The sequence below is a fragment of the Prinia subflava genome, chromosome 17, assembly GCF_021018805.1.
Source record: "Prinia subflava isolate CZ2003 ecotype Zambia chromosome 17, Cam_Psub_1.2, whole genome shotgun sequence".
Classification (NCBI taxonomy): Eukaryota; Metazoa; Chordata; class Aves; order Passeriformes; family Cisticolidae; genus Prinia; species Prinia subflava.
In genome coordinates, this window is record NC_086263.1 from 316,245 (window position 1) to 338,446 (window position 22,202).

General features: G+C 41.4%; 1 protein-coding gene across 2 annotated transcripts in view; it reads left to right on the forward strand.

Moving 5' to 3' along the window:
* The window catches only part of IFT140 (intraflagellar transport 140), a 102,927-nt gene that overhangs the window by 16,664 nt on the left and 64,061 nt on the right, over nt 1-22,202 (forward strand). For both annotated transcript variants that reach the window (XM_063414423.1, XM_063414424.1), the window contains exons 5-9: nt 429-571; nt 6,457-6,632; nt 10,993-11,084; nt 12,543-12,649; nt 13,828-13,976. In XM_063414423.1, the coding sequence (XP_063270493.1) occupies nt 429-571; nt 6,457-6,632; nt 10,993-11,084; nt 12,543-12,649; nt 13,828-13,976 (667 nt within the window). The remainder of the gene's footprint in view (nt 1-428; nt 572-6,456; nt 6,633-10,992; nt 11,085-12,542; nt 12,650-13,827; nt 13,977-22,202) is intronic.

The following is a 22,202-nucleotide window of genomic DNA, read 5'->3' on the forward strand; positions in this document are numbered from 1 at the left end:
GTTCTTCTAATTAGCGATATTGCTGGTTGTGGAAAGCCATAAACACACTGGAAACACAATTATCATTATTATTGTCAAAAATAATTCAATTAAAAGTCAATTCTTAAACATTATTTCTTTCCTGTCCAAGCAAGAAATAGGAAGCAGCTGTAGTAAAAAATAAGTTTTCCTTGTCTGCGCTTTTCTGTTTCACATCTCTGTAAAAATAGTGATGCATGTTGAAAAAAAAGGTGAAACAATGCAAATGAAAACTAATGTTGAAATTTTATTTTGTATCTTTTTGAGTTTGCCTTTTTTCAGTCAGTGTATGAAACATCTTTATTCTCTTTATAAATAAATAATGATGCTTTAATAACTACTCATCCATTCTTTGAGACTTAAATTAACTGTTATGAAAAGAATTGAGAATGAAGTATCTCTCTTTGCAGGGACTTTGTACAGCTGGCAAAAGCAGCTGTGTGTGGTGATGAAAAAGCCTTGGACATGTTTAACTGGAAGAAAGCTGGAATAGGACCACCTCTGAAAATGGCAGTCCTGGAAGGACTCTCCTTCTTTATCACTTTGACAGATGGTAAGAGCAAAACCAGTTTTCCATTTGGCTGGGAAGTTGTTTCCTTAGAGCTTCAAAATAGCTCAGTGCATGATAGTCTTGTTTTCATATATCTGACACGTGGGGTATATTCATATATCCCTCATATTCATATTTTCAGTGGGATGGAGTATTCATAGGAGTTGTAGAATGTTTGGTAAGAAATGAATAAAATTACTGAAATCTTATCATCTTCAGGGTGGTCTTGTTCACAAGGACACCAGAGGTACTGGGTTAGTCAGGTTCCTGAAGAAGTGAGTATGATGAAAACAATCTCTAACACACAAGTGTAGATAAAATTAGTTTTTGTGCAAAGCTTCAAAATAATGCATGTGTTGTGGGTTCTTCTTTCTATAAATAGACAAATTCTGCTAAAACATATCACTTAAATTCTGAATTTGCTTTTCACTTTTTTTCTCATTCTTTGAAATGATGCTTCAGTCTTATGGAACAAAAAAAGTCTGAGAATCTGTTTTGTTAGTTTTGTCCCTAATATTGTTTCTTCCCTGCATTTTCCTCTTCCTTGCCTTTTACTCTTCCCTGTCTTTTCCTATCCCTTTTAGTCTTCTGGGTACTAGTTTCCTCTAAGCTAATTTTCTTCCCACCCTAATTCTTTTTGTGATGCCATCTCTCTGTAACTTGCTCTCTCTGAACTGGAGCCAGAATCTGTGTGAGAAGTTGCGTAATGTGTGTTTCTGGTAGATGATTTGAGTAATCTGCTTGATTCAAGTGTTAACTGCTCTGAAAACATTTCAGTTATGCTGCTTCTGCAGTTCTGTTATAATTTGATTCAGTGTTTTACCAAAACTGACACCCCTTGTTTATACCAGTACAACACCAGTACAGCTTGCAGCAGTGGCACAGGCCAGCTGTGTGGTTGCTTTGCAGAGCAGTAGACTGTACCTTCTTTTAATGTGTGAATACAAGCCTCTTTACTAGAAAGGTACCATTTAAATGGAAAATGGACACAGAGTGCTTCCTACAGGTACAAGGAGAGAAGCTTTGAGAAGCTGTTGCCATTCTGTCCTCACCTTCAAAGCTACTGTTGTGGTGGTGCAGAGCCTCATCTAGGGACAGGCTCTGTGTCCTGTGGGTGCTGTCCTTGGCTTGGGCCTCTGTCTTGGTTTGAGACAAATTAGGAGGAAATGTCCTGAAAAGGGCTTCTCCTCTGAAAAAAGGCAGGTTTGCGGCACACCCTCCCTCCATCAAACAAAAATAATTTCTTGGAGAAAAGTGAAAAAACCTGTTTATTTAACACACAGAGTGCATGCAGGCATGGCAACAAGAATGAATAGTGTTAGATATTAAAACCTCGCTACAGAGAAAGCTGATGGATTTTGGAGTCCTGCTTGGCTTCTCCAGAGGTTCGGAGCTGGATGCGGCATCCCTGCAGCCTCCCCCCACTTGCTCGCAGTGTGGGGCTCCCAGTGATGGTCTGGTTTTTCAGACTGGAGGAAAGCTGAACAGTTCTAGAAGAATAAACCACAGTCCTGGGAAAAACTTTTTGCCTCCACTTAAAAAAAGAAGCTAGCTAAAAGCAAAAGAATTGTAACTTTCCTTCTTTCTCCTGGGAAAGACTGGGGGGAGTATATGTGTTTGAACACAAACCACTGACAGAATTCCCCTGGCTTCTCCCCTCCTCCCAGACCTAGCTTAAAGTTACAGGACTGGGCATAAAGCAGACGATAGGGTATATGGATCATAAAGTCACTCCAAGACAGTCCTTGTCATACTTCTCAAATTTCAATCAAGTGATACTGTTCCTTCTGTGCAGCCTCATTGCTTGGGTTGGTTTGGACATGTATTTTGGACTCGGTTCCTAATCTAGTCAGTGGTCTGCTGTAACTCCCAAATGTCTTGAGAAGGGCTTGGGGGCGCTGGTGAGTGAGAGCTGGACATGCCCCAGGTGTGTGCACTGGCACCCAGAAAGTCCCTGCATGCTGGGCTGATCTCACAGTCTGAGTGTAGTGGTTTCACGTTCACCAATTTCTGTTTCCCAAAACTAGTGCGGTGGTTTGAATGTCTCCTAAAATCATTTACTCTTTCTCTGCTGTGAAACAGGATTAAGAGAAAAGCAAAGCAGGCTCACAACTTAAAAGATGTAAAGACAGGTTTATTAACGAAACCATAAGAGAGAAAAAAAATTAATAATTAATTAATAATAAAATTAATAAAAATTAATAATTAAAAAATTAATAAAAATCACTATAAAAATCAATAAAAATTAATGAAACCTTCAAAACACTTCCCTCTGCCCCAACAGCTTCTTTTCTTTCTCACAGACAACGTATAAAGACAAAACTTGGAACTCTAGGTCAGTTTACCACTTATAAAATAGTCTTTTATCAGTTCATTTAGAGAGAGAAGTCTCTTTTGGTCTGTTACGATAACTTTCCATAAGAAAGAACAGTCCACTTGTGGCTCTTAACTCACAAAAACAGCCGCCCGGGAAAATCTGCAGTTGTAGAATCCTTCCCATATTATGCAGCCGTTCCCACAGCTGCATATGGGCCATGAAGTTCATTGGGATATCATTTTAAAGATGAACCGTTCCAAAAGCAAAGGGTTTTCTTCACTATCTTGAAAATCATCTCCATCTCAATAAAGAGGGGTCTTCTTTTTCTCTGGGGGGCAGAGGGCTTCATATCTGTCTATCTTCCTCTATATAAAATTCTTCATTAGATCATAGTTATTTCAATATTTACTTAGTCCATCACAAATACTTTTGCTCAAATCTACAATCTGCAAACTCTCATCATCTCCCCAATGCATATTTTTCCAAAATTTAAAGGGATATTCTAGCACATTACAGTCTGTTACCACGGCTCACAAAAGACTTTCAGCCCAAAAACCAAGGCATCTTTTCCATCTTCTCATCTAACATGCCACTCTTCCTTAACTGACCCAAATATCTTCATGGTGTCTCTTTACATGTCTCCTGCTCTGGCTGTTCTCTCACTCAGAGAAGGGTTAGTGCTTTACAAGCTTCATCTGTTCAGTGAAAGAGTTCAATTCTTGCCCGTGTCTATCCTTCTTAGGCTGCGGCTCATGGTGTTAGATTGCAAAGCCGAGCTGATTGTGGACAGAGGCTCAGAAGCAGCGGCCAGGATCAGGATCTCAGTAGCTAGGCTGAAGGACGCCTGCCGCCCACCCCTCGGTGACGTTGGGGTGAGCCTGGCCCAGCCTGGGCTCAGAGCTGTTCCTGGGGGCCCAGGGGACATATCCCTTGGCCCGGCCAGCGGTGGGACAAGCTTTAAAGTCGGCTGGATGTTAACAGCTGTGGCCTCCCCTTCCTCCGCAGGCAGCTGCTGGGGCCCGCGGGCCAGAGCAGGCCTGGCCCCGCCAACACGGCGGAGTGGTGGGGCCCTGGGCCAGTCCTGCGTGCTGCATAGAGCGGCCCAGACCAGGTCGTTTCCTGCTGGCAGGCTGGACATCAAAATGGGAAATTCCTGAAATTCTCTGATTTTTAACCCGTGTAGTCCAGGGACGTTTCTAACTCATTGGTCAATCAAGCTGTCAATATTTTATTATAACTTCCTTAGAAAAAAATCACTTCTGTGCTAAACCAGTGCAATGGGCAGCAGGGGAGGGGGGATTTTGTGCCTCTGCCCCACTCAGGTGACACCTAACCTGCAGAGGTGCATCCAGCTTTGGGTTCTCGACACAGGAATGACGTGGAGCTGTTGGAATGAGTCCAGAGGAGGCTATGGAGATGCTTCATGGACTGGAGCCCCTCTGCTCTGGAGCCAGGCTGGGAGAGCTGGGGGTGTTCACCTGAAGAAGAGAAGGCTCCAGGGAGACCTTAGAGCCCCTTCCAGGGCCTAAAGGGACTCTGGGACAGCTGGAGAGAGACTTTGGACAGGGTCCTGGAGGGACAGGACAAGGGGAAATGGCTTCTCACTGCCAGAGGTCAGGTTAGATCAGATATTGGGAAGGAATTGTTCTCTGGGAGGGTGGGGAGGCCCTGGCACAGGGTGCCCAGAGAAGCTGTGGCTGTCCCATCTCTTGAAGTGTCCAAAGTCTGGTTGGGTGAGCAACCTGGGATAGTAGGAGGTGTCCCTGCCCATGGCAAGAGGGTTAGAAAGAGGTTAGTTTTAAAAGTCCCTTCAAACCCGAACTGTCCTGTGATTTAACAAGATGAAGATATCTGTGCAAGGTTTTATTTCAGGGCAAAAATAAAGCAGTGGGACAGGACTTGGATTTTTTTTTTACATATCTGGAATGTAGGGGATGTTAATATATTTGTAAGAGTTTTGGAAATTTAAACATTCTTTTTAATCAGATCATATCTCTTGAGTACAACATTTTAGTGCAGATCCTTAATGTTCGTTCTTAGACACTTGTGTTTTCTGCTTAAGCTTTTGGGGGAAGACACTATTTAATGTAATAGGTTTTTTGATTTGCAGTGGTGTAAAATGTCACCCTTTATATAATACTGTGATTCACTAGGAAATTAAGTGGATGTGGCTTGAGATCTGACATAATTTGATGACACTGGTGTGGGTGATTTTTGTAGTACCACTTGCAATCAACTGTACTGTTTGTAGGGGGTTTCAGTGACTAAACCCATGCATGCAATGGGCCAAGGCCAATTGTATGAGATTCAGTAAGGTAAAATGCCACGTGCTACTCTTGTGTGACAACAACCCCAGGGAGTGCTCCAGGCTTGCGGGAGGGTGGCTGGAAAGTGCCCAGCAGGAAAGGCCCTGGGGGTACTACTGGTGAAGCAGATGAGCCTGAGTCCCAGGTGTGCCCAGGTAGGCAAGAAGGTCAATGGCACCTGCTTGGATCAGCCATAGTGTGTCCATAGGCCCAGCACAGAGACCATCCCCTGTGCTGGATGCTGCTGAGGCACCTTGATTCTGGGCCCCTCATGACAAGAAAGATCTTAAGGGGTTGGAGTGTGTCCAGAGAAGGGAACAGAGCTGGGGTAGGGTCTGGAACACAAGTCTGATGAGCAGCTAGGGGGGCTCAGCCTGGAGAAAAGGAGGCTCAGTGGGGACCTTCTGGCTCTCCACAACTTCCTGACAGGAGGGGGCAGCCAGGGGGGGTTGGGCTCTGCTCCCAGGGAACAGGGACAGGACAAGGGGAAACAGCCTCAAGTTGTATCAGGGAAGGGCAGACTGGACATCAGGAGGAATTTCTTCACAGGAAGGGTTGTTAAACATTGGAATGGGCTGCCCAGGGCAGTGGTGGAGCCATCATCCCAGGAAGTGTTCAAAAATGGCTATATGTGGCACTTCATGATATGGTTTAGTGGGTGTGATGGTACTTGATCAAAGGTTGGACTTGAAGGTTTTGGAGGTGTTTCCAACCTTAATGATTCTTTGATTCTATGATTTATAGAGTAGTACAACTTGATAACATTATGATGGCTTTTAATATGTTGATAGGTGCATTAGTTGCTGTTGTCAGTGTTTTCAGAAAAACACTGCTTATTTGCCAGTCAAATTATGGATTAAAGCTGAATTTGGTGTGTGGTGCAGTGTTTCCTAAACAATGAAGAACTTCAGGACCACAGTTTTCTGTCATTTAAACTGCTGTAAATTGAACCGAATTCTTAGCTGCCATTCTTTTTTCACTGATTTTTTTATAAGACTGAAGATTTCAAGTTTACTTGCAGCTTAAAATTATTTAAAGTATTCCCCTTTGGAGTTTCTAAATGGGGAAAAATAATGCTTTGATTTATTATTCTGGTCAGCTATTGTAGTCTCTACCCTGAGACAAACTAGAAAATGAAAAAAAAATTGTTATTTTTACGTTTTTAGCACTTGAGGAATGTTTTATTAAAACAGAAAACATCAACTTTGGCTTTTGTAGCTAAAAGCCGTTGACTAAAATCTGCACCTTGTTTATTTGTGCTACAGGTTCTGTGCACTGTGTGAATGAGAAAGGGAAGACAAGGCAGGTATTGTCCACGGACAGTCTGGTCCGAAAGCTCCTGTTGCTAGAGGAAAGAGACGTTTTACTTGTAATAACAGAGAATCTGCAGTTGTCCTTACATTCAGTTTCTCCTGAGGGAGAGGCAGAAGAGCTCATGAAGGTAAGAGTCATACTACAGGGTAAAGTTGCAATATTTATTCTTTATAAGGTTTTTTTTGTTGTTTTTTTGATTATCACTCTTTTGCTTTCAAGTTAATCAACTCTCATATTTGTTTCTCAGATAGTATGTTGATGAAGAACCAAAACCTGCTCATCTAAAAGTGGAATAGAGTGATGTGTTACTCAGCTTGGAAAGATGGTTTTCATCTTGTCTTCCTGATTTTTGTAGCTTTTTTCATTTTGACTCTATCTTAATTCTTTTACACTTACTTTCAGTTTCTTAGTGAATTAGAGAAAAATTGGAAATTCCAGTTGTCTTGGTTGCAGAGGTGGGCAGCACTTAGCACCATATAGGTGCAGCTAAGTTATTCTATACCACCTATATCATCACTAGTTTTGGGGACAAAATGCACATACCCCAGAAGCAGGCACCTGCCTTGCTCTCTTTCACAGGAAGGTTGTTGGCATCAGCCCTGCAGACTCTGCCTTCTGCCCCTGCCATCCACCCTCTCCCGTTTTCTCTGAGACACAGCTATGGGACATGGTGCTGAAAGGAAAGCAGCAGAACACAGCACTGACGTGTTCTGAATGGCAGAGCCAGCAGGGAGGCTGCGCACAGGGGACAGGGGAGGCCCCCAGTCCAGCCAAGTCCATTCCAGCTAAGCCAAGCCAAAAGGAGTGCAGCAGAATTGCAGAGAAGTAGCAGCAACCTGTAGGATCAACCCCCAGTGTGGTGGAGTGGTAGAAGCAATGGTGAAGGCAGTTGTGTGGAACTGAGCCCAGCGGGGCTGCAGTGCGACCTGTCTTGAATGACCCAGCTTTCGGGGGTCTGTTTGCCGTTGTTTTTCGTTGTCTTGGCCTGGGGGGCAGGAAGCCTCTTGCCATACTGCCTTTGTTTGCAACAGTGTGGAGGAGCCTGGGGAAGTCACATGGATGCAACCTATAGGGAGCATCTACCGTCTTGTTTTTGATCTCAGCAGCCACATAAAACTAATTTTTTGTGGCTAAGACACCTTCTGGTTTTGGATAATTTTTAAAATTCATATTGCTGTTGTTACTTTGTGTTTCTTATTCCATTGCATTTTGCTTTCAGTAAATTATCTCAATCCATAGTCTCTGCATGTGTCCCTCCCTTACTGGAAGGGGCAGGAGAAGGGCCATGGCTTATTTGGCATTTAATTTTTTGCTGGTATTAGACCATCACATTTAAATGGTGCCCAAGGTAAGGCTCAAGAGGATTGAGTTAGCTTTGATCTAAGCATTTGTGTTATAGGGAGAGAGCTCCCTGGTTCCAGTGTTGCTTGGCCTGTTCATGTGAGTGTGATACCAAACCCTGGATGTACTACCGTAAATGTGCTATGTATCCATCACAGTGATCTATTTCAAATCAGGGAGAAGGATCAAGATTACTGTACTCTGTGATAACAGTTTATTGCATGATAAATCAAAGCCAATTTGGGTCATTTCTGATGTGTATTCAGTGTTGTTCTCCTGTCCTGGCCTTGGCTCCTACCTCTGAGGATTCATTAATGATCATACCCAGCCTGTGAGGGGAAGAGGAAAGGATGATTTTTCCCAGTCTTTTATCCTCTTCTCCTCCTTCAGGTCTGCTACAACAGCTTTTGAAAGTTTTGAATTCTCTTTGGGTGTTATAGGAAGCATGCCCTCATTCATATGTCTATTATGTCTCCTCTGTCCAGTGTACACCATTTTAAGATTTAGGACAGAGATTTCTAGGGAAGTTGTCCAGAGACATGTCCTGGGATGAATAGTCATTAGTAGTGTGGCATGTGGGAGAAAATGGGACAACTTTTGAAAGAGTACACTATGGATGCTGAAAACCTGATCAGAGAGAGAAATCAGGCAGCAATGTTGCATTATATGGCAACCGTGACCATCGTGTCCAGGGAGGTACAAGCCGCCAGCAGGGAAAACAGACAAGTCTTTCTTTTATTAAGCAGGAGGATCCATTTTTATTTCCCCCAAGTCTGGGGAGGGGGAGGAAGGCGAGGGGGAAGATGGAGAGACCCGACAGGGGCTGAGACAGGGGTTTTATAGGGTGTTGTAGGGGCGGAGTTTTAGGGTTTGGGTCAAAGGAGGAGTTAACTCAAGGAAAGTAGGATCTAATGTCCTTGAAACAGGAGCACTCACACAGCAACAGCAGATTCTGAGTCTGTGAGAAATCGAGGCACATAACTTTCTCACACTGGCCTGGGGAATTGTGAGGATTGTAACAGTCCTTAAAAGTGAAAAACAGTTTCCACAGGTGTTGTTATTCGTCCTTGCAACTGTGTTTGCCCAACTTGCTGTTTACTCACAAGTGTCTTTGAGGGGTGTTGTTCTGAATGTCCAGTCATTTCTCTTTCTCGGAAATGTCTATAAAAGAATGGAGAAACAATAAAGATTGGCTCTCTTTGCCTTCTGAGAATAGAGAGTCCGTGTTGTTGTCTACTGCCATCCCTAATCATACAACGACAGTACTCTACTCCTGGTTCGGAAGTTTGCCCCTGAACAACTACAAGGCCTTGATAAAATGTTTGAAAGAAATGGCTGTGGCAGTTCCAGAGACGTGTGAAGTTATGGAATGTGCTGGAACCTGGCTACTGTTTATTGGACACTGCTTGTTTCTGTACAGCACCCTCAGAGGGAGGAGGAAAGCAAAGCAAGAGGCACCTTGGCCATTCAAACTGCAGCTGACTCACAAGAGCAACCTGTGCTAAGAACAGTTTCCTGTATTCAGAAGAAGAAATCAAAGACCAAATCAGTTCATGTAGTGACTGCTGAAGAGGAAGCAGGGATAATCACTCGAACCCTATCCCTGAGTAAGCTGTGAGACATGCAAAAAGATTTCAGCCTCTGGTCAGGTGAGGCCCTGGTGACCTGGGTGCTCTGATGCTGGGCTGTCATGGCTCACAATATGAAATTAGATGGTAATGACACTTTGCAACTGGGATCCATGTCCTGGGATGCAAGTATTGACCAGGGGATTGGGGAAAGATGAGAAACTCGCAGCGTCTGGACACAACTCCTGTCAAATGCGAGGGAAAGGTTTCCTTGAAAATATGACCTTTTAGTGCATTGGGACAAGTGGAACACCATGGAGCAAGTATCTGGCACCTGAGAGAATTAGCTGTGCTGGAAATAATATTTTCAAATAGTGAGCAATTCCCTACTGATCCAGACAACATCCAGTGCACGCAAAACATATGGCGGAAATTCCTTCAGAAGCGTGCTGGTGTCATATGCCAACTCATTGCAAGTGATATCATGGAAGGAAGGAGAACAAAACGTGGACTATTTGTTTACCAAACACCAGATATATGAAGAAACTATCTCCACCCCATTACAGGCCTGTGTCTCTTTAGGAGAGGGGAATACAGGTGACCTCACCCCTGATAAGTAACAGCTGTGTTAATTACCCAATACAGCCTGGCCCCCTCATGAGTCACAGCTATATCCAATACCTATAAGTGTGATAAAAGGGAGTGAGTTAGCTGGTGAAGGGAGGATCACGAATGTGTGGATCATGAAGAAGAAGGATCCTGGGGGGAGAGAATCACTGCTGTGAGGTCAGTCTGGGTCTGCAATTAGAACTGGTTGTTGGAACCTGCAGTCATAGTCTAGCTAGGTAAAAGCCTGCAGAGTCTGCAAACTAATACCTGCAGTTCAGAGGCTGCAAGGGAAACCTACAGCAGGAGCTTGCTGCAGCCAGAGTTAGTGAATAGTTGGAGTCTGTATGGCTGAGCTGTAAAGAGGAGTAAACCAGGACCCTTTTCATGCTGTGATAAACAAGAAGTCTGTGTCTTGACTCAATTCTACCCTTTAACAAGAGGGCTGCTGCAACATGTCTCCCCAGTGGAAAGACTAACAGAATCTCCGGAAATTAAAGAAGTGCCTCGTACCCTGCCCTGTATTATTAGAAAATGCTGCTTATGGGTAGACCCCAAACCTTCACTTTCCTAAGATGTTTTTTTCTTTATCCAAGACAGAGAAGGACTGGACACTTGTGTATTACAGGAGTGTCCACTTCTTATTGATCATTCCTTATGTTTGACTAGAAGTAAGATCTGAAATTTCACATTTTAAAGGGATGTATTAAATTCTAGGAAGAGACCTAGTGCTCCTTATTTACTTAATTGACCTACTACAAATTTTCTTTTATTAAATTTACACATGCAGTCTTGATGCATTTTATGGTGATCATTGTCTGAATTCACTGTCTGAATATGTCTGTCACTTGATAGGTCTAGTTATTTTCATATTTTTACCTTTTAGCCAAATTGTGCGGTTCAGATGCTTAGTGTCCTTCAGCATGCTCCTCACACCTTCTGTAAATGTATTTATTTGCTTATGGTTAACAGGTGAAGTTGAGTGGGAGGACTGGTCATTCTGCAGACATGATTTTAATAGACCATAGCCTGGTTGTTACAGCACTAGGTGAGACAGTCATCAGGTAAGAAGAAAGCTGTTCTGGCTGCCCCAAGAAGGGCCAGCTAAAAGTTACAGTCTGCAATGAGCTGAATATTTTTCTGAAATGTTGATTGGGGGCTTTTTACCGATAATGGAAAAATTCCCAATATTTCCTAATTTTGTTTGTCGAAACAAGTAGAGAAATGAAAAAAAAATTTCTCAATGACAGAAACTAACTTGGTATGGTTTGCTTTCTCTCTAGGTATTTTATTTTGTCAGGCAGTGCTACCTATTCCGCTCCTTCCTTGAGTGCTATTATGGACTTCTTTTGAAAATAAATCCAGTTGAGGATTTTGCATGAAAATACAGCCCCTTTGCTGTTCTTGCTGATGTTACCGTCTGATTCTTAGGATACTCATAGCATCAGCAACCAGAAAAAAGTGCTTACTTTTCAGCATTTTTCTTTTACTGTGATATAAGACATGTATTTAAAGTACTTCTGTCCCTAGTACTTTAAAGTATGTTATTTTGCCATTATGTTACTGTGTTCTGTAGTTTTACCTTTTTTGCAATCCTTTCTTCTTTATCTTTACTATGACCTGCTCTACGTGTTCCTCTAACCTTGTGGTCATACTGGACCATAGTAGGGTGGGAGTATTCTATTAATATCAGTATTTCCCTTTATGGAGCCTCTCTCTGCTACTATCAGACAGAATCTTTTGTTAATTTTGTGAGAATGCAAAAAAGACCAAGTATCAAGAAGGAATAGTTTAATGGCAATATTTAGTTCTAGAAAATAAATCTGGAATCCAAAGGACTACTGGCTAACCCAGGAGTATTCTTAAAATAGAGGAGGAAGAAATTTGCAAGTAGCTCTCACTTTTTTCTTTTTTTTTTTAAAGCTGTGCTTGCTTCTGACTTCTTTCTTCATAGGATAATATCCCTAAACATGCTGCAGATTAAAATGTCAAAGGAAAAGGGAGGAGATTCATATCTCTGTGAGCCTCACCAGAAAGACACACTGGAGCCGAAGTTCTGGGTTGATCAGAGCAGCAGGGCAGGAGATCTCCTGCCTTGTTTATTACTTCCTATTTTATACTCCTCCCAAGGTGCCCATGGGTTGGAGAGTAGGCATTTCCACCTCTCACCACATTGGTCAAGGGAACTGTCACACAGTCTTGTTTGTCCCAGCATGGAATGTGAAAACAATGGCTATGTTTATAGAACATAGCTGGTATTTACATGAAAAGAGCATGAGGAGGTACAAACCTTCTACTTAGTATGAACGCTCAGAAGCTAGGAAGATCTCATGGTGATGGATTCACAGTTCACTCTCTCACAATTTGCAATCTATAGGCAGCTGCTGAAAACTTAATTTGAAAAATCATCTAGGTGTTGTGGAAATAGGAAATTAATGTCATGTACAGCACCCTATTGGTTGTGTTTGGCAAGACACCTGGAAAGAAAAGCTTTGTTAACACTCCTGTTTTGTGTGCCGTAGGTTCTGGGATTTGGCTCGAGATGAGAACTATGTGCTCTCCCTAGATGTGCAATTTGGCTTTGAGGGGGAAGAGTGTATTAACTGTGTATCTTACTGCAGTGCTAAAGGTGAGAAATAACATAGCAGCTGTGATTTCTGGTCCTAAACCTTGCCAAACCTCAGCCTTCCATGCCCTGTAATAATTTCAGTATGTTTGTCTTGTGACTGAGGATCTCAGTGGTGGTATGTGATGTTGAAGATTTAGTTTGGATCAGAAATGTGCCTTGAAAGGTGCAGGGAAATCATTCAATAATCAACTACACTTGGACACACTGTGGAATTATCTCATGGCACATGAGCTGGGTTCCCTTTGACACAAGTACTCCTGATGTACACCTGAAACACTCCAGCGTGTTTTGGGCATGCACTACAGCTAACGCAAAATAGAGCTTAGTGGCGTTGACTGTATGTATGCCAGTCCTTACAACACCCTTCCTACAGAGCTGCTCCTGGGCTCCAGCTTGTTTGCTAGCCTAGGCACAGCTGGTGTCTGCTGCAATGGTTTTCAGTGGTTGTTGACCAAAGTGACTACAAAACTAGTTATTTAAAAATAAATGTAAGCCATAGGAGGAATGACTGAGATCACTTGGTTTGCTCATCCTGGAGAAGAGGAGACTGAGGGAAGCATCCATGGGGCAGCTTTATCATGAGGGGCTGATACGGCCTCTGGTTTTTATGAGCTGTGACAGGAGCCAAGGGAAAAGCCATAGCTATGTCCAGCCAGGGGAGGGTTAGATTGGATATCAGGAAAAGTTTCTTCCCCCAGAGGGTGGTCAGGCACTGAACAGGCTCCCCAGGGAAGTGGGAACAATCCCAAGTCTGCCAGAGGTAAAGAAGTGTTTGGACAACAGTCTCAGGCATGTGTTGGGATTCCTGGGACTGTCCTGTGCAGGGCCAAGAGCTGGACTGGATGACCTTTGGGGTCTCTTCCAACTTAGAATATGCAATAGTTCTCTATTCTAAGAAAAAGTTAGAATTGAGTGATTGTCTGATGCATTTAAAAAATCACTTAATCTAGTAGCTTAGCAGATGCACCTTGCCATGTGGTACTTCTCCCATTGTTTCTCCAGAAAAGTTACCCAGTATAGGACTAGGATGTTGGTTTGCAGTGCAGAGAGAAATGCTGCTGCTGGAAAGTCACTTCTCAGTAGCCAAGAATCAGAGTTTGCTGCCTGTTACATTGTGTGATGCGAGTTTGTTTTTTTGAAGTCCAAGATGAAATGCCTGAAATGCTTGTGAATGGCAGGTATCTTGGCAGCTGGAACTAGCAAGGGGAGAGTGGCAATGTGGAAGAAAGCAGCAGGATCTGATCAGAGCACATGGGCTTTGGAGGGCAAGGAGAAGTGGAAGTTCCAAGCATCTACAGAACTTGAAGGAAATGTCACTCAGATAAAGGTAAGAAAGTGCCTCCTTGAATGTTAGTGGGATTTCACAAACCTTAGATGACTAGGCCATCTTTGTGAAACAGATGAGCATGATCTTTATCATATGATATGTGTTCCAGCAGACTGGCCCTCCTTCAGAAGTAGGAGGAAAATCCCTGAGAATCAAGTCAGTTTTAAAATTTAAATGGGCAGAAATATTCCCTGTTTGTAGCTAATCTCTCCATCGTATGGCTCACTGGCAAAACCTTTCGATTCAGTTCCTGAAATTATTTTCTGACAAAAAAAGTTTATCAGGAATGTGAATTTTACATAATTTTATTAAAAAGACAAGAAAACCTGACTAAATGCATGATTTTGTGAATTTTTTTTTCTGTTTGTCACTTTCTCAATGTAAAGTTTCATCTCACTGCTAGTTGTAAAAATAAAAGGTATATTTGCAACAAAATATTCTTTGGTGAGATGGTCCATCTAGAAAGGAATACTTTAACATATTGTCTGTTAAGTGTCAGGATGGAGCATTTTTGTTGATTTGGAATATTTTCGTTTGTCACAATGAGGTTAAACACTGTCATTCTATGCCTAATAGCATTTTGATATACACACAAGAGAAATGGTGAGTGTAACAACCATAAATATAAATGTTAGAAGTTTCATATTAATGAGCAAGTTTTTTTGCCACTAGCATTCTGCTAAAAGGCAAAGCTTGTGCTTCAGATTCACCATCATCTTTGGTTGTTGGGTTTTATACCGTATTAAAAAGTTGTTTCAATTTTTGTGTGTTTCTGTTATAGTCTATATCATTCTGTTGCTGTGCTTCATATATGAGAACAATGCCCATTATTTTTTATAAGGAAGGAAGTTCAAATACATCTGGTGAATTTCAAGAGAAAATAATTTTATATTTGCTCTTACTCTGTTTTGTCATAAGAGTGGAAACTATTTAAAAAGCAATGGCATTTGCTTGCTCTCTCTTGGTGTAGAGTGAGGGTCTGTAACACCACCCTACTTACACAATTAAAACTGAAGTGCTGTGAAAATGGAGAACCTAGGTGTTTTATTTACAAGCTTCAGTAAAAAAAGGTCCAGGGACAGAGGAAATAATGTGTGCCATAAGTATCGCCTACGTCTGCTAATAGATACAGGTGATTGTGCCAGCTTTCCCATTCGAGCCTTTTTCAGCACAAATAGTGAAGCCTCTTTGCCTCGCCCAACAGCGCCCCCTGCCGCTTGTGGCTGTAATTACATGAAAAGAGAATTCTGTCATTGGGGTTTTTTTGTTCTGTTTTCTGTATTTTTTTTCTAGTAAAGAGCTGCTGTTCCTTTCCCCATGTTTTTTTCCTGGAAGCCCTTTATTTTTGTAGTTACAGTAATTTGAGGGAGGGGGCCATCTTTCTATTCCAGGAAGGTTCCTGCCTTCCTTGGCAGACACATGTCTTTTAAACCAGGACATTAATTGGTGACCAGTGTTGGGCCCAAGGGCATTGAGAGGAAATAAAAAACTCAGGGAAGGATGTTTACCAGATGTGGCACCAGTGCAAACCAGAGCCCTTGAAGTCAGAGCCAGATACCCCCCAGACAGGGACAGCAGGTATGCCCCACAAACTGACTTGTGATATTTCCTACTCAACCACGGTGAAGACATGAGACAGTGGGATAGGAAACCTACCTGTGTCCTGGAAGCCTGAATACAAGAACTGAAGGAGAAAGGAAAAGGGAAGTCAGTGAGAGTGAGTGCAGTGCCAGTTTCCCATGGGCAATGATGTGACCCACTGGAAGGTACCTCCCATATGTATGTTATAAATGCCAGGACAATTTATTACCAAATTCAATAATTTGGTTTATTAAAAATTCAAATCACAAAATTTGGAATCAAATTACAGAATTTTAAGCAATAAAAAAAACTCCCTCACAAACAGCAACACTTACTTGACAGAGTTTCTCCCGGGAAAAAGAGAGCCAAGGGTGACCCATAGACATAGACCTTGGCCGTCTGTGTCTCTAGCTGGGTACACGAATTTGCCATGTTCGAGGCTTGGTTTTTATACTCTTTATTCTGCCTCTGGCAATATTTCTCTTTGTTTCTTGGTTGCTATTCAAACCTAAATCTATCTCCGGTCGGATTGAAAAGAGCTCTCCTCCCAAGTCCATGTGTTAATGTTCAGTTTCTATGGATCCTTATAGTTGATGAATGTTTGAGATATGGGTGATATTGCTTGATGGTCTGTGAAGGTGGCTCCCGAGGTGTGAGTTGCTGATACCGGCTCATCTCAACAGGTCTCCTCCCAATACTTGAGAAAGCTGCAAAGTCTTTTGTTCTCTTCTGAATGGAGAAACCTCCTAAAACACAGACTTTTACCTGATATAAATTTATACAGCTTTATAATTTTCTAATTTACCATAAGAACATGAATTAATCATCTCACGTTTTTCACAATTTCCCCATTTCTTTTCTTTTGTTAACTATTTAATTCATGTTCGCATCATTTTTATCATTCTCTGATTGCATATTTACTTAACTTTCAATTTTAGACTAAATTTCAATACTTTTGTTTTCTTTGGTACTATTTCTTACAAATTTTTATGGCTTTTACTGCATGAGGTTAAACCTCCTCAGAGGTCCCTTTCAATGGGATTTCTGAGGATAAAGAGAACATTTGTGACCAATGATCTTTAGGTATGGTCTATCGGTTGAAATCTCTTTTTTTTTTTTTTTTTTAATTTCATCTCTTGGTTTAAATTTTTCTTTTGAGGGTGCTCCAAGGTGGACTGAATTTTAGCTTCAGGGCCGTCTAGGTTGGGAAACTTCGGGCTAAGTTCAGTTTCATTATGCTAGCTCTCTGTTGGGCTCAGTTAGGCTTATGACTATTAGAGTGATTTACAAACCGATTTTTCTGTTTATGCCAGCGCCCATTTGGTTGCATCTAAATGGCGAGGTGTTTGTTTCTTCTCAAACAGCAGGTAAAGGTTGCTCCGATCCTCTTTCTGGTTTCTGCTACATATCTATCAGGTGGTTTCCTTTAGATGGCTTTAGCTGTTCTGTCACGGTCAAGAGCCTTTTGGACCAAAATCTCGGTTTCTATGTTTTTGCTTTTCTACCCCCGCTTACCGAATTTTAGGTGTTATCTAATTGATTCCAGTATTCTCCACCGATCACACGGTCAAAAATGGTTTTTTTAATATTTTTCTTAATGTTTCTTTGCACCAGCACCTGTTAAAGACATAACAGGGGAACTTTCCAAAACTGAGGGGTTAGCACAGACTACACTTTTGTCATATGAAAAAAACTTCTTTTTCCAGAATCTATCTGATTTTATAAATCAACATCTTGAAGCTCTCTCATAGCTGGCTTCAAATTAAATTTATCAATTCAGATCTAGGTATAATGTAAGTTTAATTTTGAACAGTACTTTTTGAAAAATCTTTGGAAATACTTTACAGGAAGGAAACATGCTACGACTGTTATTCAGACAATCTGAATATTTGAATGAGTTTTCTAGTTCATAATTCACTTATCCTCTTTATACAAAATAATTTACAATTCTCTATACAACTCAAAATCTTCTTTTCACACAAGAATGATTTAATTCTTTATCTAGAATTTAAAGAACTCAATACAAAAAAAATCTTCTTTTTTTGTACTGTTACAGGGAAAAATTAAAATTAACAGAAAGAGAATTTTACTTCTTATTAAACGAGGTTTATACTGAGACATACAAACAATTCTTTTTATATTCTACTAATACTTCTGACAATGTCTACTGGGTATATAGCGAGTAAACAATAAACACTAAGACTACTCTAAATCTCATAGCATTAACACAGGTTTTAGCTCTTTAAAGAAAAATTCAGTTTAAAAAAATCATAGACAAGCACAAACAATTTGGGCTTATTTCAAGAATCAAACTCAGCACATTTAGAGTGATTTGGTATACAGACAAACATTCATAAAACCCAGTATCTTACAATGTTTTGTGACAACAGTAGTTTCTAAGACAATCAGTTGTTAAGGTTACATGCATCTTCCCTCAGTTTCTGCAGTCTCAGTGCAATGAGTCTGCACTACTGCTAATTAACTGAACTACAAATTTATATTTCAGACCCCTACCCAGCGTGGCACGATACTATCTGCAGTAATAGCTGAAGTGACTACTTCGACAGGGAGCTAATTCAAACAATCAGTGAGCAGGACAACTTAATGAAGGATAACTTTTAAGCAACACTTGTACTTAATACAAATTAAAAGAAAAACTTAAGACTTCACTCATAATCTTGGGGGAGTATTTTAACAAGACATAGAAAAAAAACAAGGCACACTAAATAGAAGAAAATGATATTACAAATAGCAGAACTTATTTTTTTACTAATTATAAAATATAACTTTGTTGAGGGTCTGATCTGTTTTAGCTTTTATCATAGGAAGTGGATAAAACAACAGGGTTAATTCATCTGTAACAGGCATTAAAATACTTGAAAACTTTTCAGGGCTACGAGTCACCCTGAAACTCAGGCCTTATTAGCTTACTCAACCTTTTCTAATACAGATACAGGCACTATTATCTGTCACAAAGAGCTTCTACAAAATTAACCTATTTTCTATTTATTTTAGATCTAAACCGGTCAGTTTTAATTTACTTTTTCTTTTAAAAAAATAATCAAATTAATATATGTAATTTAATTATGCCTTCAGTGTACTATTTAAATATTTACTTACTAAAAGATAGTATTTAACTATTCAAATAGCTGAAACTCAATCATCTAGTTTTCTTTCTATTGTATCTACTAAACACAAATGACTTCTCACACATCAGTTGTTTTTAAAGAGCATATTTTTCTCTTTTTTTTTTTTTTTTTTCCCTGCATGTAATGCTAACAACATTCAGAAAAACGCAAAACTTCTTGCGGGATTCTAAAGAAATAAATCTACACAATTATTCACTCTTAAGAAATACAAGCACTAGAACAATTCTAAGACTTGTACCCTCCCAAACCCAGGGATAGACAAAAAGACACTATACTAAAGGTATCAACTATCTTTTCTAAGAAATCAGCTATATATGAAAAACTCTTCCTTGTTTCTTTCAAGCAAACACACAAAAAAATAAAGATTACAGAGAATTAGAAAAAATCATAGCTAGTTCAATTAAGAAGCAATTTTAACTTGGACTCTACTGGTCACACGCTTCAAAAAACTCAATCAACAGAAAATAAACTCTTTGCAACACGTTGCTTGCCTCTACAAACGCTGTATTATTATTTCATATTTAAACTAACACTCTAACCCAAAAGTGTAGCAATCATTTCAAACATCAATGAACTACATTGGTCACAATCTTAGCATGCACACAAAAACTCTCACATGTAATAAACAAGCAACTGCAATGCTTACTGTTCTAGGCATTTAAAAACAGTTACTCCTATATCCTTTTATACGTGAAATACAAATAGCTTTTTACACTGTCTACAACTACAAAGCAAACTTTCATACGTCTCTCTAAGGCAATCTCGCTGAGCTTCGGCAGCCTAGCTCTAACTAGCAGAAAACACACCAGTTTCTAAAGCTCTCTTAAGAAAACCCCATGGGAACAGGGAGTTTATACTTACATTCTCCCGCACAAGCATATGGGCGTGACTTTTTGCTGTCTTACTTCTTACAACGGTTAATAGAGAGGAGGGAGGGTAAACTGCTTAAAAAGCAATCTGCATCCTTTCACTATATTGGACAAAAACGACACAAATTCAGGTGATTAAAGGGAGAGAGAAAAAAAAAAGCATCCTGGCCTTTTCTAAAGTGTTATTCATTAACTTTAAGTGTTTAGCTTCTACTATAATTTACACAATTCTAAACAAGAAAAAGACTCCTTAAAACCTTTCTCTTCACTTTATCAACTCTATTTTATTGCTAAGCCCACCTTTGTTACAGTTTTTAAAACTTTTGTCAATTTCGGCTCCAGGCTGCCGTCCTGTCGTCGCAAAAAACCTGCTGCTTTTTTTTTCTCCTTGTCTCCCGGCAACCGGGAACTGCACTCCCCTCATCGCCTGCTGGGGTTTTTAGTTTTTAGTGAAAGAAAAAACTAAGAACTCTGCTGATTTCAGCAAAACAAACAACTCTAAGGAGCCTCTAAAATGTATTCAGCTTGAAGTAAAAGATCTACTACCACTAAAGAGTAAACGAAATTCTTTTTTAATTCTTTTTCTTATCTTTTTCTTCGTAATTTAGCATCGGTGGCCGGGAGTTTGAAGTCAGGACTAGGAGCGGGGACTGAGTTCTCTCTCGGGAATCCCCTTTGAGCGAGAGGCAGGCAGCCGCAGGTCACATGGTCCCGCTTGGGTCTCGGATGATGCAGCTGATGCTATTACTGAGAAGGCTGCAGAGGAGGCGGGGGTTGGGACAGACTTCACCCTGACCACCAAGCTGCGAGAGAGGCTTTTCTCACAGCATTTTTCTCTTGTTAGAACACGGTCACACATCCCCTCCTGACTGAATGCCTCTGCTTCTCTACCCCCCCTCCCACCTCCTTTCCTCCCCCTCGCACCGGGGATGTGAGCACCGGCTTTGGTTCGGAGCGCATGCGCTGGCTCGAACTAGGGAAGAGCGGGGTTTCGGGGTGGCGAAAAACAACGGGGCAGGGGTCTCGGCTACTGAGACCCCGTTCTCCGCCGGCGGTGCTGCGGCTGTAGCGGGATGAACCCGGGTACGCTGCGGACCAGGGTAGAGAGCGGGCTCTAGGATCGGGGCAGGGGCCGGCGCTGGCGGGGGTTTGCAGGGAGGAGGAAGGCAGTCCGGGGGCTCCCATTCATTCTTTTTTCCCAACTCCCCTACCGGATACACCCTAAACTGGGATCTATCTCACAACGGCACACATTCTAACTCGTCTATCTCCCTTTTCCTCTTGTTCCTGACATTTACACAAAGCCTGACATATTCAGGACTCAAACGTGCCGAACTTCAGCCGGACCACATATTTTTCTATCTCTTTCCAGGACATTTGTTTTAATATTCTAACATCCATCTCAAGGGGCTTCCCCTTGGGACTCAGGGACCACTTCTGCCGAGTCTTCTCACAAATCATCTTCTTGATCTCTACTGAGATACGATCCTGTACGCTCTGTGGCACAGAAGTTATGAGATACTAAAAATTAAATCCTGAGTTTCTGAACTCGGTGCCGTTAACTTAATGATCCAACGGATGACTGTTCTGTGGAAGTTCAGTCAACTGAGGGCTCTGTAACTGCTACCAAAAAAATTAACGGACCCTACTCGGTCGCGGTCAAGAAGGCTTACTAGTCCCCGAACTCGAAAGGGACGTCTCCTTTCTTTCAGGACTCCTGGTGACTCCTACACTCTGTCGGGTAACACTCTCACACGAAATATCATGTGTTTCACACACACTCACACGCACATATACGTTCTCAAGCACTTGGTCACCCCACTCAACTACGCTATACTTACGGTCCTTTTCTTGCGTGGATTTTTCGTGCACGTCGACTTTTACGACTGAAAAAATACCGCGGTTCCAGGGGAAAACCCCTGTTGAGTTCCTGAGCCCTCCCCAAGCTAGCTTAACACTTAATACTTTCGCTGTTGTGGGTTCTGGGTTCGTAAAGCCAGTTCGTTCTTCTGGACTTACCTGCTCTGCCAGGCCGCTTTTTACAGCAGGGCACTCTCCGGTTAGAAGCAGGGGTCTGTAGAATATTTAAAACTGGCCCCACGTTGGGCACCAAAATTGTTATAAATGCCAGGACAATTTATTACCAAATTCAATAATTTGGTTTATTAAAAATTCAAATCACAAAATTTGGAATCAAATTACAGAATTTTAAGCAATAAAAAAAACCCCCCACAAACAGCGACACTTACTTGACAGAGTTTCTCCCGGGAAAAAGAGAGCCAAGGGTGACCCATAGACATAGACCTTGGCCGTCTGTGTCTCTAGCTGGGTACACAAATTTGCCATGTTCGAGGCTTGGTTTTTATACTCTTTATTCTGCCTCTGGCAATATTTCCCTTTGTTTCTTGGTTGCTATTCAAACCCAAATCTATCTCCGGTCGGATTGAAAAGAGCTCTCCTCCCAAGTCCATGTGTTAATGTTCAGTTTCTATGGATCCTATAGTTGATGAATGTTTGAGATATGGGTGATATTGCTTGATGGTCTGTGAAGGTGGCTCCCGAGGTGTGAGTTGCTGATACCGGCTCATCTCAACAGGTCTCCTCCCAATACTTGAGAAAGCTGCAAA